Genomic DNA, 16,030 nt, shown 5'->3' with positions numbered 1-16,030 from the left:
CATCATGACCCCCCACCATGCCATCCGCTGTCTCTGCTTCCATAGGAACCCCATTCCCAAAGATCTTAGTCTGCTCCCCCTGCTGTTAACAGCCCCTTCATCTCTTTCCCTTTCAAGAATTCTCATCCTTTTTTTTCCCCCCCATGCAGCAAAAATGGCTTTGTGGTTACATATTATAAGCTGCAATCCAGCAAAATTGAGTGGCACAGAATGTGGTCACCCAGCCAAAGAAAAAGACGGAAGAAATGATTGGTTATAAACACTTCTGCTGTCTTCTTCATGGCTGCACCAGAGAAGGGCAAAGGCAGGGAGAAACCAAGCCTCCCCAATTGTCTTGCTCCCATCATGCCCAACCGTTTAGCATCGCCTTTCAAGGCTATCCTATGATTTCAAAGAATACTTGAGTCAATCCAATTCAATTGAATATTGGCAACGGCAGATTCATGGCAGTTCACAAGAACATGTTTGCTTTCAATAACACATTTATGTCAGTACAGCTTTAAATTAAAGCCTTAATTTTGTTGTTGTTTAGCCCTTAAATCATGTCCGACTCTTCGTGACCCCATGGACCAGAGCACACCAGGCACTCCTGTCTTCCACTGCCTCCCAGAGTTGGGTCAAATTCATGTTGGTAGCTTCGATGACACTGTCCAACCACCTCGTCCTCTGTCATCCCACTTCTCCTCTTGCCTTCACACTTTCCCAACATCAAAGGCTTTTCCAGGGAGTCCTCTCTTCTCTTATGAGGTGGCCAAAGTACTGGAGCCTCAGATTCAGGATCTGTCCTTCCAGTGAGCACTCAGGGTTGATTTCCTTCAGAATTGATAGGTTTGTTCTCCTTGCAGTCCAGGGGACTCTCAAGAGCCTCCTCCAGCACCACAATTCAAAGGCATCAATTCTTCGGCGGTCTGCTTTCTTTATGGTCCAGCTCTCACTTCCATACATTGCTACTGGAAAAACCATAGCTTTGACTATGCGGATCTTTGTCGGCAAGGTGATGTCTCTGCTTTTTAAGATGCTGTTGAGGTTTGTCATCGCTTTCTTCCCAAGAAGCAGGCATCTTTGATTTTCGTGGCTGCTATCACCATCTGCAGTGATCATGTAGCCCAAGAAAGTAAAATCTGTCTAAAAATGAGGGAAGCCCAAATAAAAAATTATAGCTTTAAAAGTTCAGATCAGCCCCAAATGTGGCACAATCTGCTCTTGCTCTGTGCCAAACATGGGGAACTTTGGGCAAAAAGGTGTTTTAAACACGATATCCCACTTTCATAAACTATGTTTTTTTTTTAAAAAAAATGAATATAAATACACACACACACATCAGGGTCACTGCCATTAAAGGCAACTATTAATGTAAAATTGATTTTGTAATCAGTATTGCAACCATGGACTCACAGAATAATTGAGTGAGAAGGAGCCATCAAGACCATCAAGTCCATCCCCCTGTTCAGTGCAGGAATCCAAATCAAAGCAGATCCGACAGGTAGCTGTCCAATTTTCTCTTGAAATTCTCCAGCGCTGGAGCACTGACCACCTCCCAAGGTTATTAGTTCCATTGCTGTACTGCTCTAACAGTTTAGAGGTTTTTCCTAAATCTGGCTTACTGTAATTTGAGCCCATTGCTACCATATTACAACCATTATTTTACATAGACGTGATACAACAGGAAACATCTTTTCTTTCCATTGTAGAGGTGAGAAACAAGTAGAAACATATCACATATGTATGAAATTACTGAATGAGCCCATCATCTGTAATGTCCAGTTACTGTGTGAGAAGATCACCTCCACATCTCATTGAGCCTGGGTACCTTAAAACCTACTCATTACAGTCAACAAAGGGATCTGAAGTCAAGCCTCAGAATCAAAAACCAATGTTCTCACTGGACAACACTAGTTTACTGACATATTTACCAGCAACACAAACATACACCATAGATACTAACACAGAGAGAAAGAACCATATTCAGGCAAAAAGAAGAAGCATAAGCATCAAAAACTCTGATAAAAACATCTCCATGTAACCAGCCATTCTTGCTTACCTACTGTCAGAGCATCAAATAGCCGATGTATAGTGTCTATATCTTTAACAATGCCGGATTCTTGAATGCGCTTCACAAAATCATCTAGCTGCATGTGAGTCTTGGGCAATTCAAATTTTTTCACATGGTCATCCACTTTGGTTATTTCCCTTTGCTTATCCAGCACTTGGCTTATCAACCTCTTCAGTTCTGGCTTCTGTTCTGCTTGGGAACGATCAACGGGGGCAAGCGTTTCCACCATTTTCCTCACAAGGTCAGTAGGGAATATCCTTATGTCTGTCTTGTACAGATTCTGGAAGTCTGAAAGTGCATTGAGAAGTTTTCCTTGCATCAGAGCAATAAGTCCACGGAGGTAGAAATATCTTGCAAGAAGTGCAGAGTTTTCGGGAGACACAATATTTATTGCTCTGCTGAGATGGTTCACAAAATCCATATAGTAGGATTGGACACACTGGTTCAATAGAGGAAAGTGAATTTCGGGAATCTTGAAAGTGCTCACTGGCTTAGCCACTGGTTTAATCACTAGAAAAGAAGATAAAGAATCATTCATAAGTAACTTCCAAAAAGCCTTTGACTATAGTTGTACTCTTATTGAACCATGATTTCAAAGAACTTTACTTGCTTTTATTGCTTTCTAGTTCTTCCTCCGAAAGAAACTGACTGCTGATGGGCAGGACAAATGAAATAGGACGGTGCAGAGGGGTAAACAAGCTTTTAGGGTTTGACTGCCATTCCTTAACACAATCAAGGAAAGGTTACAAATCTAGCTTGATAAAATAATGAACACAAGAAAGAATGGGAAAGCCACCGAATCTGACCTTCCGTGGGCAACTCCTTGAGACAGTGCGATGACACATTCCCTCAAGACCCTCATATAGGTGATGACTAAAATTTAAAAAAAAAAAAAGAAAATTGAAAGCCTCATGAAGAGCTGTAAAGTACTAAAATTTGTATCTGCAGGCAACCGAAGTTGAAATTGGTTGTTGTAGGTTTTTTGGGCTGTTTGGCCATGTTCTGGAGGTTTTTCTTCTTAACAGCCCGAAAAATCTACAACAACCATCAGATCCCGGCTGTGAAAGCCTTCAAGAATACATTGAAGTCCAAATTATTCGACAAAACTGACTTTTTAAAGAACAACCAAAGTGTAATACAAACCAGGGTATGTACTGTTTCACAAAAACATGTCACAAGTCACAGAGTTATTTATCCAACAAGAGATCAGCTTGCTCCAAGTTGGGGGAACAAAGAAATGGCACAAACATCCTTCCCCCTCCATTTACATCTTTCACCACCTACTAAGTGTATTCTTTTTGAAACCTAGTCATGAGCAACTAACTCAAAGCCTCCCAAAGACACAATAAGAAGCAGGCTGCCTTTCCCATTTCTCAACATAGTTTGTATTGGGGGTGGGAGTATTGACCAAGTACCTTTCACAATGAGATATTGCACATTTTGGGTAGTTATTTGCACTTTCTTATGTGAATAGACTGTTAACAGTGAAGATCAATGGACCAACCCTCTACTCTAAAGCCTCTTCTGTAACTTGATAACTTCACTGTGGATGTGGCCCCACAGTGTCACTTCTACAGCTGCTACTTCTCCCTCTCCTCCAACCTTGAAATGTACAGACATGAAAAAGGCACTGGCAAATTCTTCTCACCCAAGTTATGAAAGCCGCCTTATGAAATTCTACCTAAAAATAGTAGAACAACGATCATGACGGTCAGCTTACCATGCTTAGTCTTTATACTTCGATGGGACGAACTCCTCATTGGACCACCTCTGGGTGCAATATCTTGTAGATTAGGCATACTCATTCCCATACGCTTGCTGATCATATGCTGAGGATTAAATCCTTTTGAAACCATTTTCTCCATGGTCAGTCTCCTGGGGCTATCAAGCATTGAACCAAACCTAAAGAGCAAAGAGCAAATCCCTTAAAATTATTTGATGCAAGTACTCCTTTATAATAGCCACATTTCCTAACCTGTTATTTTCATGTTTTTAAAGTAATTCTCTGCAGTCATAAGCAATAGAAACCTGATGCTAAGATCTTAGTGCTAAGACCAAGTGTCAAATTATTGTTCAGAGAACTCCTAGATGCCCAGAATTTGCAAAACATAGGCAATAATATAAACCAAATTTTGTTTTCTCCCCACAAAACTGATTATACATATTGCTTGTACTTCTATTACAAAACATCATCAAGACATTACATGCTCAGCGAGCACAAAAAGTCATTTGCCATACAATCTCATACAAGCAGAATTAAAAATATATAGTGGAAACACGTTACCTGTCTTCTTCAGTTTGAGTGCTCAGCTCTAGGCGAGCAAAAGCATCCATCTTCCTGTTAAGGCGGGCTTTAAGAAAGGAGTGAAACATATAGGTCTCCAACACCTACAAGACACAACAGTAAGACAATATTTTATGTTTACACATTCAAAGCCCCAGGTGCTCACTGGCATCCAACTTCTGAACAGTGTCCCCTTAAAACTGTGCACGTCCTTACACATACTTAAATTAGAGCTGTACTGAAACTCCTTGTGTCTCCAGTAAAAATGTTTTCAGGGGAATGTGAAGAAGGTCCTCCACAAAAACCCCACCTTAACGCCCAGTATGTGCATTTTTTAAAAACACTCATTGACAAAGAATGCTTTGCCCATTAACTGCTGCTCTGAAACACTTTTAAAAAGCCAAAACCAATGGGTCTTCTACTTAGGGGTGGTCATGTGGTCTGCCACCCAAACCAGGATTATCCTCATGCGCAGAGAATGACAGGAGCTGCCTTTTTTATTGAACTCATTGAAGATGCCTATGTACTGATCTCACTGGCCTTCAATGAATGCATCTGCTTGTTTTAAGACATATAGCCATGCTTCAACTTAAAGGACACAACACCCCATTTTCAATAGATAAATTAATACGTATACAAAACATCTGCCGAAAGTGAGCAGTAATTGAAACTTCTGCTGAAAGTGAGAAATAGCTGAAACAACAACCAAACCAGAGCAAGATTAGACCAAGAAATAAGGGACAGTAAATGAATCCGCATGCCGGCTGGACAGCTCAGTGAGCTGGGTGTCTGGTTGTGGAGCCAGAGACCTAGAATTCAATTCCCTCCTGTGTTTCCCAGGAGAAAACCCAGCCTATGTAGCCATGGGTGAGCTGCACAGTCCCAGGGTGTCCCCAGAAGAAGGCAATGGCAAACCACTTTTGGGCAATCTATACGTAAGAAATCCTTGCCAGACTTTGGGAGTTGACTTGATGGCATATAATTATTATTATGAAATGAATCAGCAGAGACTACATGTCTGAGAAGATAATCTTCACTGACTCATAAACTTATAACGGCTGAATGTCTTTCTCCTGAATGGGACAGTTTTGGGTCTGAGAACCAAAACCAAGAAGCTGCACCCAGTGGGCCCTCAAGTCGTACTTCAAGATAGTAGTGGGCCATAAAGTACAGCACATTCACCTCTGTGGAACTGAACTGGCAGGCAAAGTCAAGTGGGGCAGGGTTGTAGATTAGGGGTGAAGCACAGAAGGTCTCTGGTTTAATCCCTGGCATCTCCAAGCAAACTCTGGAAAGTCCCTGCTTGCAATCCTGGAGATTGATTGATTGATTGATTGATTGATTGATTGATTGATTGACTGATTGATTGATCGATCGATCGACTGATCAATCCATCCATCCATCCCTCCACCCACCCACCCACCTATTTATTTACAATATTTTTTTAGCCGCGCCATTACCAGTGGGCTCTGAGTGGCGTACAACAATATTAAAACTTTAAAAACATTAAAACCATTTTTAAAAGACAATATTATAATACTTATTATATACTATATTAAAAACAATCATTAAAACATTAATATTATTTACTTATTTTATTATTTATTTGATTTATTTGACAACCACTCTAGGCGTAAATACATAAATTAATAAATACTACGGCTCATATAGCCAGCTAAAGAATACTATTTAATTAAAATGCTGGTGAAACAGAAAAGTCTTTGCCTGGCGCTGAAAAACCAAAAGTGTCAAAGCCAGGCGGATCTCTATAGGGAAGGCGTACCAAACTGATTTACCATCACTGTAACTTAGTACTTGCACTAAATAGACCACCCTTTTGACTCTGTTTGTGACAGCTTCCTGTATTCTTCCACTATCCATGTTCCTAAAACATTGAGGGCTTTGAGGGCAACAACCAACACTTTGAAACCGACTTACAAATAAACTGGGAGCCCATGCAGATCAAAGTCTGCTTTGCAAATCTTTCCTAACTACAGTACTGTAATTAATTCTCGTTTCGTTTTCAAATACAGTTTGCTGCCCAAATTTAGCCATTAGGTGGCATATGCACCCAAGGACATGGATCTTGCAATAGTACAGTAATTTATCCAGGATTGTATCAGAGAAGCAATGAATTCAGGGATGGCGACTCGAAGAACCACAGTTACCCGTGAGGGATGGCGACTCGAAGAACCACAGTTACCCGTGAGTAACCTGTCCTCCTTCATGGCCTCCATGAATCACACACTTGGGTAGCTTCCAAGATTACTCACTTGTTGATGAGATGTCACGCTAACGCTGTAGACAACCCCGTTCGACTAAATGGTGCCTTTGTCTTTGCTCTTTCATCAAATCTACGAGGGGGTGCTGATAAGTATTGAGCCTTTCCCAGAAAAAAAATGAGGTAGGAAGCTGTAACTGCCACACTGTTCTACATATTCCCCCAGGACGTCAATGCACTTGCGATATCTGTCCTGCAGCTTCTTAAGTCCCTACAAATAAAATTCTTCCGACTGCTGGTGTAACCACTAATTTGCAGCATTAGTTGCCTCCAGAACACTCCCAAATCGTTGTCCCTTTAGGTGTTTTTTGAGTTTGGGGAACAGATTGTAGTCAGAAGGAGCCAGGTTGGGAGAATAGGCTGGATGGGGCATCACTTGAAAGCCTAAGGAGGTCAGTTTTGCCATTGTTTCACCTGCAGTGTGTGACGAGGCATTCTCATGCAACAGGATGACACCTTTAGAGCGCTTTCCTTGATGTTTTTCCTTGATGCTTTGCCTCAGTTTCATCAATAAAGCATAGTAATATTTTGCATTGATGGTTGAACCCTGTTGGAGATAGTCCAGCAGCAGAACTCCCTTCTTATCCCCAAAAACTGTTGCCATTTGCTTCTGCACCAACCTTTCCACTCAGAACTTTTTTGGCCTAGGGGAACCACTATGCCTCCATTCCTTAACTGTTCCTTTGTCTCAGGATCATAACAGCTGATCCATGTCTCATCACCAGTTACCAGATTGCCCAGGAAATCTGACTCATTTCTTGCAGAATGTTCCAAAATAGCCACCGATGACTCCACACGTTTCCTCTTTTGTTCAGTTGTCAAAAGTTTGGGGATCCACTTTGCTGCCAGCTTTCTGATTTCCAAATTGTTGTGGATAACGGTACCAACTCTCTCATGTGATATTCTCAGATATATAACAATACTTTTGGCTGATATTCAGCAGTCCTCCATGATCATGTCATGGATGGCTTTCACATTTGCAGGCACAGAGAAAGAAACAGGCCTTTCACTAGGTTTCTCAATTTCAACACCGAAAATCCCAGTTTAAAAATTGACAACCCAACATTTAACTGTTGCATATGAAGGGCCACTGTCACCCATAGTTTGTGGCATTTCATCATGGATCTGCTTTGCAACTTTCCCTTGGAGAAACAGGAACCTGATTATCGTCCTATGATCTTCTACATTGAACTTTTCTGGAGATGCCGCCATGTTCACTTTGGACCGGAAAATGAAAGTTAAGTTAAAATCATAGGTAGTTGATTTTTGCACCGCTGAATACAGACAAATTGGCCAATACACCCTGCAATTCATAGCTTCCTAGCTCAATTTTTTCTGGATAAGGCTCAAGACCTATCAGCACCCCCTTGTATAATGGTTCACAACAGTCATGGGTTGAGACCACACTGCAGCCTCACAAATGTCCTGCAGCTAGACTCCCTTCAAAAAGGCGGCTGGTGTGGAAGGCCCTTTTAAAGTACCTGGCAACGGGCAATTTGCAAGTGTATAAGGTAGTGAAGTTGCCTTCACAATCCATTTGGAAAGTCTCTGGGAGGAGACAGCTGCTTTCTTCTTTTCCCTTGATAGCAAACAAATTGGTTTTATAAATTTAACTTGTTCTATCTATATACAGTAGAAAACTAAAGCAAGCCTCACGTCTAAAATCTGAAGAGTTTTTTTTTCCAAACTGGAGGTTGGATTTAGAAAGTTGATAACAGTAGTAGTTGACATGCATGAAAATGGGTAAGTACCTTAGGTAAAAATGAAATATCAGCAAATAAAGCCGACTTTGTCTTTATGGAACTGGAGATAGGGCTTGCCACAGTGCAAAGCTGAGTACTCACTTGCCCTCCTCACTGAGGTTACAGTCGTGGCCTGCTTTACAATTGCCCTGCATTACGATGAATCCGCTTTACGACAATCTTTTTGCAACTGCAATTGCAATCGCAAAACGATGGTCTAAATGGGGAGATTTCACTTAGCAATGATCGGTCCCCTGCTTCGGCAACCGATTTTCGCTTTACGCTGATCAAAAACAGCTGATCGTCGGGTTTTCAAAATGGCCACCGGGTGCTTAAAATGGCTCCCCACTGTGCTTAGGGACAGATTCCTCTCTATACAGGCAGCGAAAATGGCCGCTGTATGGAGGATCTCCGCTGGACGGTGAGTTTTTATCCCACTGGAACGCATTGAATGGTTTCCAATGCGTTTCAATGGGGTTTTTAATTTCGCTTTACAATGTTTTCGCTTAATGCAATTTTCCTGGAACGGATTATAGTCGTTAAGTGAGGCACCACTGTATGACATGCACAGTCTTACACAATAGTAGACTTAAGTTTGCTGTGGCCATTGGTTCAATCAAATGGGGAGCTTGTTAGTTGGTTTAACACTAAAAACAAAGACTATTGATGTGTCAAAAATCTCGGGTCTCGATAAATATTGTTTAACCCTCTCAAAACTCTCTTAACCAATGAATCTGAGAATAGTTCTGAAGAAGTTAAGCCCTTCAGTTGCTGAACACAACTGTGGACAAATATATTTTTAAAGAGGACTTTTCAAAAAAAGATAACAACTATTTAAATAGGAAAGTAAGAATTGGAGAGAAAATACTGTACAGGTAAGCAATACTTTTCAATGAAACTCCAGACATTCTGAGGAAGCTGCCCTGGCAGTGGTTACAGGGAACTGAGAGGATGCCCTTGGGAGACGCAGCACATGAAAGAGAGGGATAAAGCTCTAGGGTCTCAAACATGCGGCCTGGGGGCCATTTACGGCCTGCCGGATGATAGTTTGTGGCCCCCGCCTTGCCTGCCCCCCCCCGAAGCACCCACATATCCTCTGCTGTCAAGAGTCAAAAAAGCCTCGCCTTGCTTGCTGGCTGACTGCCAAGACAGCACATCTTGCACCCTCCATCCGGAACTGCAGCCTGCCAGCCAGCCTGCCTGAGTGTGCCTTTTTTTGAGGGGGGGGGCATCAGAGGAAGGTTGCTGGACATCCGTGTGTGTGTGTGTGTGCGTGCATGCACCTGTAGGGGGCCCACCCCATTCTGTTTAATTTCACGGGTACTGATGGGGGCTTTTCTCCTCTGGCAAGGTGATTCTGTGAGGCTTTTTTTAAAAAAAACTTTATGCCGTGCCCTCCTCCCCCCCGCTAGGCGGTCGCCGGCGCTCCCTCCCTTCTCAGCTTCTTTGTGCTGCTGTTGCTGGTGGTGGTGGTAGTGAAGAAGGAGCCAGAGCGGGTCGTGGCTGGCGACGATGGCTCGCACACTCCTCCTCCTCAGAGCCCTAGCTGGGCTAAGGAAACTCCTGGGCAGCTTCCTCGGGCTCTTGCTCCGCTTGGTGGAAAATCTGATGCGGCCCAGCCTCACCCAGACTCTGCCTCCAGCGGCCCCCAGGTAAATTGAGTTTGAGACCCCTGCTCTAGAATGACAGAGGGACCCATGGGGATGATTCAATGAGACCACAAAGAAGAATTTGTATGTACATGTATTACAAACGTCACTCTGTCATTGTTAAAATGCAATTATTATGAAGGATGCTGAGATTAATATAGGTATGCTGTAACATATATTTTGCTTCTGTTGTTGTGTACTGCCAATTTGCTTCTAACTTATGGCAATGCTGTGAATTAATGACCTCCAAAAGGTTCTGTCATTAACAGCCCTGCTCTGGTCTTGCAAACTCAAACCCGTGGCTTCCTTTATCTATTTCATGTTCAGTCCTCCTCTCATCCTTCTGCCTTCAATTCTTCTAAGCATTATTCCTAGTCTCAGCTTTAGGTCACAGAACTTTCACCAACGAGATTTCACCCATTGTCAGATGGCAATTTAACAAATATGTCAAGTAATTACACAAATGTAATAATAAATACCAGCCAAAATATAGTCTAACCAACAACCTAAGCTGTCTAACAGCAACTGTCTTAAGAGAAACTAACAAATGCCTAGACTTTCCCCTTTATATAGGAAGTAAGTTAAAGGAAGCTACAGATCAAATCCAAAATATTCTTCTTTAAAAGCCAGTTGTCATTGTAAAACCGGGGGAAATGACTTACATAAATTCTGAAGATTTACCTTTCTGTAAAACAGCTGATCACCTATTGCTCTTGTTTTCATGAATTCTTCACTATTAAATACTCTGTGCTCATAATTCAAATGGTCTTTCACCTCCCTGTTGGTAAAAGAGGATTAAAGCAAGGTGAAAAAAATCATAAATATAATTTTTCATTGGGGTAGGAAACATTATGCATACAACGGACTGAACTCCAATCAAAACCCTCTTCCAGAAATTTCACGCAACAGTCTTTTCCCACATGGGTCAGCACAGTTCAGCAGGAAAGGCCCACGTCGTATCAATATCAAGAACCAAAGCAAATGGCATAAATGTAAACAATATGTTGTTGTTGTTTAGTCGTTAAGTCGTGTCCGACTCTTCGTGACCCCGTGGACCAGAGAACGCCAGGACCTCCTGTCTTCCACTGCCTCCGGGAATTTGGTCAAAGTCATGTTGGTCGTTTCAATGACACTGTCCAACCACCTTGTCCTCTGTCTTCCCCTTCTCCTCTTGCCTTCACTATTTCCCAACATCAAGGTCTTTTCCAGGGAGTCTTCTCTTCTCAGGAGATGGCCAAAGTATTGGAGCCTCAGCTTCAGGATATGTCCTTCCAGTGAGCACTCAGGGTTGATTTCCTTCAAAATGGATACTCTTTGCAATCCAGTAAACAACATAAGCAACATGATTCTGATCATTTTAACGACTACAACTATAAACCTCATTTGAAAAGCAACATCAATTAGCTACAATGAAAGGGAAGTACTACCGTACAGGAAAAGTCCTTGACATTCCGGTATTTAAAAATGCAGTGTTTGTATTTTACAAGTGAGGAAAGCAGATGTATTCATACTGTGTCTACATTCAGTGGGAGGACTCTTGTTCCCAGGCAGAGCAGGGAGCATGAACAGAGAAGCTCTCACTATCCACAGGATTTTCCATGGGAATGGAAACACTGGAAAATCAGGTTTCCAAGTCATATGGACTCATCAGCCTCCACGGATTAAAGACAATTAAGGGGTTTAGACTGCTCTCCCTGAACATGGGGTGAGAATTCCCTAATAGGAATGTCTCAAAATGGCTTGTAATTCAATACTTTTGAAATGGGATGTGGAGCAAGAACCTTACACATACCAAAGACAGTCTGAAAGGAAAAAATGGGGGAGGGTGCTTAATCAACCATGAATTCTCACTAGAGTAAAAATGAGTAAAGTGAAACTATCCTACCATGTATTTAATAATGAGAATACAGAACCGACCAGAAAATATAATATTGCCAGGAAGTTTTGGGGAAGGAGTAGCAAGAGAGGAAGACCTAATGCGAGGCAGATTGTCTTAACAAAGGAAGCCATAGCTAGTTTGGAAGACCTGAGCAGAACCTCTGGAAAGGTCAATATTACTAAGAAAGGGGGGCACAGAAGAGAGAACAAACTAACATGAGATACCGTTGGTTTGTAAGATCTGAGCAGAGGTGTTAACGATAAGGACCTTCTGGAGGCCATTCACTCATCTATCTCTGAAGATTCTCAGTCATCCAGGTGAGGTTATCCGGAAGATGAGTCATCATGGCAACTGGACTTCTTTCTTGTTAGGTTGAAACGTTTCGCTACTCATCCAAATAACTTCCTCAGTTTGACGGGGGTTGTCAGGAGACCCCTGATATACCAACTCTCCTCAGACTGAAGAAATTACTTGAATGAGTAGTGAAGCATTTCAACCTAATAAGAAAGAAGTCCAGTTGCCATAACGACGCAACTTCCAGATTCACTCATATAGTCACTGCACAAGAGATGTGACTTGACAACACATTACATATTTGGAGTTTTTTTCCTTAATTATCAGACAATTGTATAGTGACAAGATGGGTAGAACGGTTGAATTTATAACAGGATATAGGCACCAAAGCTCTGCTAATACTGAGTAAGACCATCCCGAGGACAAAGCAAAAAAACATAATTTCACAACTTAAATGAGTGAGCTTTGGCAGATTTGTACTCTATTCTCTTTTTAATATCTTTTAAAATATTTTTACCCTTGCATGCTCTTGGTGGTGAGCCTGTTCAACATGTGTTCAATTTATAGCAAAGCTGACTGCTTCATGCTTTTGAAAAGGCTCAGTATTTTAGTCTCTGCAGCCTGGATTCTTTCCAAATTAAAAAAAAAAGGTGAGACCAACTATTCTCTTTCAAGATATTTTCAATTTGTGTGAGCTATTTTTAATCTGGGAGCATATAAAGGTTGCTTGTTTCTTCAGGGGGAAAGGAGCAATGTATTTGTGAAGGCTTTCACGGCTGGAATCTAATGGTTGTTGTGGGATTTTCGGGCTCTTTGGCCATGTTCTGAAGGGAAGGGAACAGTTTTTAGCAAATCATAACTTGAAAACCCTGAAAACCTTTTGCTCATGTGTCAAACTTGGTGCCAATCTGAAGTCCAGTCTCAAAGTCTGAAAATTACAAGTTGAATTTTTTTGTTTGGGCTGTCCCCATTCTTAGAATTGCTTTGTAGAATGCTGGTGTGCTCTGCTGCACAACAGCAACACTGCACTCTTGTGCAGCGATAATGATGGACTCCTCACTCATATGGAAGCCCTAGGAGCTCATGAGCGCAGCTGCTGTGAAGCGGGGCCATTTTAACATTCAGGGAACATCAGATTCAAAGCCTCACTTATTCTTTTACTAATACCCAGACTCAGCTTTGGTACAGAAGACAAGAAAATAATCTTAAAGGCATAAAGCAAGTGCTACTGATATTCAGGATTGTGCATTAAACAAGAAATCCCTCTTGACTTACCTGAAGATATTGACTATTAACTGAAGAGTAATCTGCTGAATTTCTGCATTCAGCCTCCGCTGCCAGTTCCTTCTATGCAACTGTACTTCACCAAGGTCTATGCAGGAACTGAGATGGCAGAGTTCTAGATCATAGTGCATGGAAAGATTTTCAGCTCTTTAGGAAGAAAAAGAGGAAAAAACAAGGTTTTCAGGGGATGCTCTGGGCTGCAAAATTGAAGATGCAGCAGGATAACCATGGTCTTTAAGATAAACAGCCCTTTGGAGCTATCTCATTGCATAAGTGGAATGAAAAGAAAGTTAAATTACATTACTATGTAATACACACAAATTTAAGCGGATATAATCTCTTTTGTTCTGTTCAAGGCTAATATTTCATTTCCTGAAGAAAGCAACATATGCTTAACCATTTCAATGTTCATTTACGTCCATTCCTCTTACCTTGTTATAAACTTTCTTCCAGCTTCTAGTGGGATGTCTGGAATTTCAGTCTCCTCTTCAGAGGACTTAGATTGTGCAATGTCCCCATTGTCAATGTTAATTAGAATTAAATCATCTGCCTCCTTTTCATTTAAGAAACAAAGATGTTAAGAAACAAAGATGTTAATAATTTAAGACTGTAGTATTTCAAAGCCCCCTCCCCTTATATACCACCCCATAGCACTTCATGCACTCTCTGGGCAGTTTACAAGTTAATTATGCAGGCTACACATTGCCCCCCATCCCCAGCAAGCTGGGTACTCATTTTACCAACCTCGGAAGGATAGAAGGCTGAGTCAACCTTGAGCCGCTACCTGGGATTGAACCCCAGGTCGTGAGCACAGTTTTTGCTGCAGTACAGCGGTTTAACCACTGCGCCACGAGAAGCATTTACTCATGCCAGTTCTCACAACGGAAATGATTTAAACTATAAATTATGCATCTTGTGTATCATTATTTGTAGATTTAGAAATCTAGCATTCATACTACAACTTTATTGAAACAGCTAGGATACATGTGAAGGAGCGGTAGACCCAAAAGAGAACGAACAGAGTGAGCCGACCCCTCAGCTAGAGACATCTGAGCGGGAGAGAGATATAGAAGGAGAGAATAGAAAGGGAGGAGTTGAGTGTGGAGGAAGGGAAAAGAAGGGAATCAAAGGGGAAAGAGAAGATTGAAGTCTGTCTAGTGGAAGAGAGAGAGGGAGAAGGGGAGGAGGAATTAATTTTGCCCATGTGGGAGGAGGATATAGGGGAACAAAATAGGAGGAGACAGTTCAGTGTACCAAGAAGAGGGAGAAAGAAGAAAGGGAAGGGAAAAGAGGGGGAGAAAAGAGAATAAGAATATGATAGAATGTGTGGTTTGTTCGAGGACTTCCCTAATTTGAAGGTAGGAGGGTTGCTACCTGACCCGGACAAGTCTAAAGAAAAAGGGACATCGGCAGAAGCTCTAGAATGGACGGTTGTGGTCTTTCCACGGGGACAAGGTCACTCGAGGAAGGTGATCCAGCTGGACCCTTCCTTGAACCATCCACCGCCGGAGGGAGATTGGGCCAGACACCCTTGTTGTGGGACTATATGCGTGGTCCGGAGTGCTCCGCTGAGGAAGCCCACCGACCAGGAACGTTTTGGGCCAGCCCCCCAATGTATCTGGTCAATTTCTAGACAGAGTTATCATCATCGCGGTATGTCCATCATTTGGTCAGTTACCAGATCTTAATTGTTTTGAACCAACAGAAGTTGTTGTAGACTCATCTAAGGTTAAACTAAATAAATCTGTTAACGTTCAAAAAGAGACTCAGTCATCATTTCCTGCCAAAAAGGAGGAGCTGCTTCAGATCTTTAATGAACCAATGAACCCAATCACAGTACATGTTTTACCCACAACAATTTTTAATATATATTCATCTATTGGTGCATTTTATCTCTGGATAAAATAAGAAGAGACCAGACTTCAAAACCTTTTCGTCACACTCATTTAAGTAGTCTGAATCCAAAGCAGTGTACACAACACTTTTATTTCTAAAGGAAGTGGCACAAAACCTAAGATCCTGGCCTCAAGTTTGATAAGGGGCTGCTTCCAGATATGACAGCCACATCCTGCAGTACAACCAGGAAATGATTGCACATAGGCTCATCTGGAGGATGAACAAGCATTATTTTTGCAAAATCTGCCAGTGTTTGCAGCGTCGTTCCTAAAGAAGCTTAGAACCCAGGCCAGCACAAGTCTGACTCTCAAGATAAGTCACCCAGCGCAAGCAAGGCCACCAGCCTTAGGCAGCAGAATAGCATCAAGGAAGGGCAACCAACTGTTATTTGTTATGGTTCTCTTTTCACTGCCAGAATTGAGGAAATTATCTCCTGCCTCGTGCTTAAGCAAGGTTGCTAAACGTTGTGATTTTGCGCATGCTAGCCAAAAGTCTAAGTATCTTTGTAAATATAATTGGTGGCAGGTTTGCATGAGGAATGGCTCTAGGTGCTTTAACAGCACGCATGCATAGGCTCAGTGCTACTCGTTAGTATGACTGACACATGGACAGTAGAAGGCTGAGTGCAAAGCTAAATGTTGGTTGGCTGATGTGACTGGACTGTGTCG

At 42.0% G+C, this 16,030-nt stretch overlaps 1 protein-coding gene across 5 annotated transcripts in view; it reads right to left on the bottom strand.

Annotated features, from left to right (window-relative positions):
• The window catches only part of DENND3 (DENN domain containing 3), a 48,168-nt gene that overhangs the window by 14,814 nt on the left and 17,324 nt on the right, over window positions 1-16,030 (bottom strand). For all 5 annotated transcript variants that reach the window (XR_012087017.2, XM_072999396.2, XM_020804549.3 and 2 more), the window contains 6 exons: window positions 13,898-14,019; window positions 13,458-13,613; window positions 10,691-10,787; window positions 4,338-4,441; window positions 3,774-3,955; window positions 2,042-2,563 (listed from right to left, as the gene is read on the bottom strand). Coding sequence is in view for 4 of the 5 variants with exons in the window: in XM_072999396.2 (XP_072855497.2) it covers window positions 2,042-2,563; window positions 3,774-3,955; window positions 4,338-4,441; window positions 10,691-10,787; window positions 13,458-13,613; window positions 13,898-14,019 (1,183 nt within the window). In the remaining variant the exon portion in view is untranslated. The remainder of the gene's footprint in view (window positions 1-2,041; window positions 2,564-3,773; window positions 3,956-4,337; window positions 4,442-10,690; window positions 10,788-13,457; window positions 13,614-13,897; window positions 14,020-16,030) is intronic.

The sequence above is a fragment of the Pogona vitticeps genome, chromosome 4 (assembly GCF_051106095.1).
Source record: "Pogona vitticeps strain Pit_001003342236 chromosome 4, PviZW2.1, whole genome shotgun sequence".
Lineage (NCBI taxonomy): Eukaryota > Metazoa > Chordata > Lepidosauria > Squamata > Agamidae > Pogona > Pogona vitticeps.
Note: the sequence above shows the minus strand (reverse complement) of the source record. Positions and strands in the feature narration are given on the sequence as shown.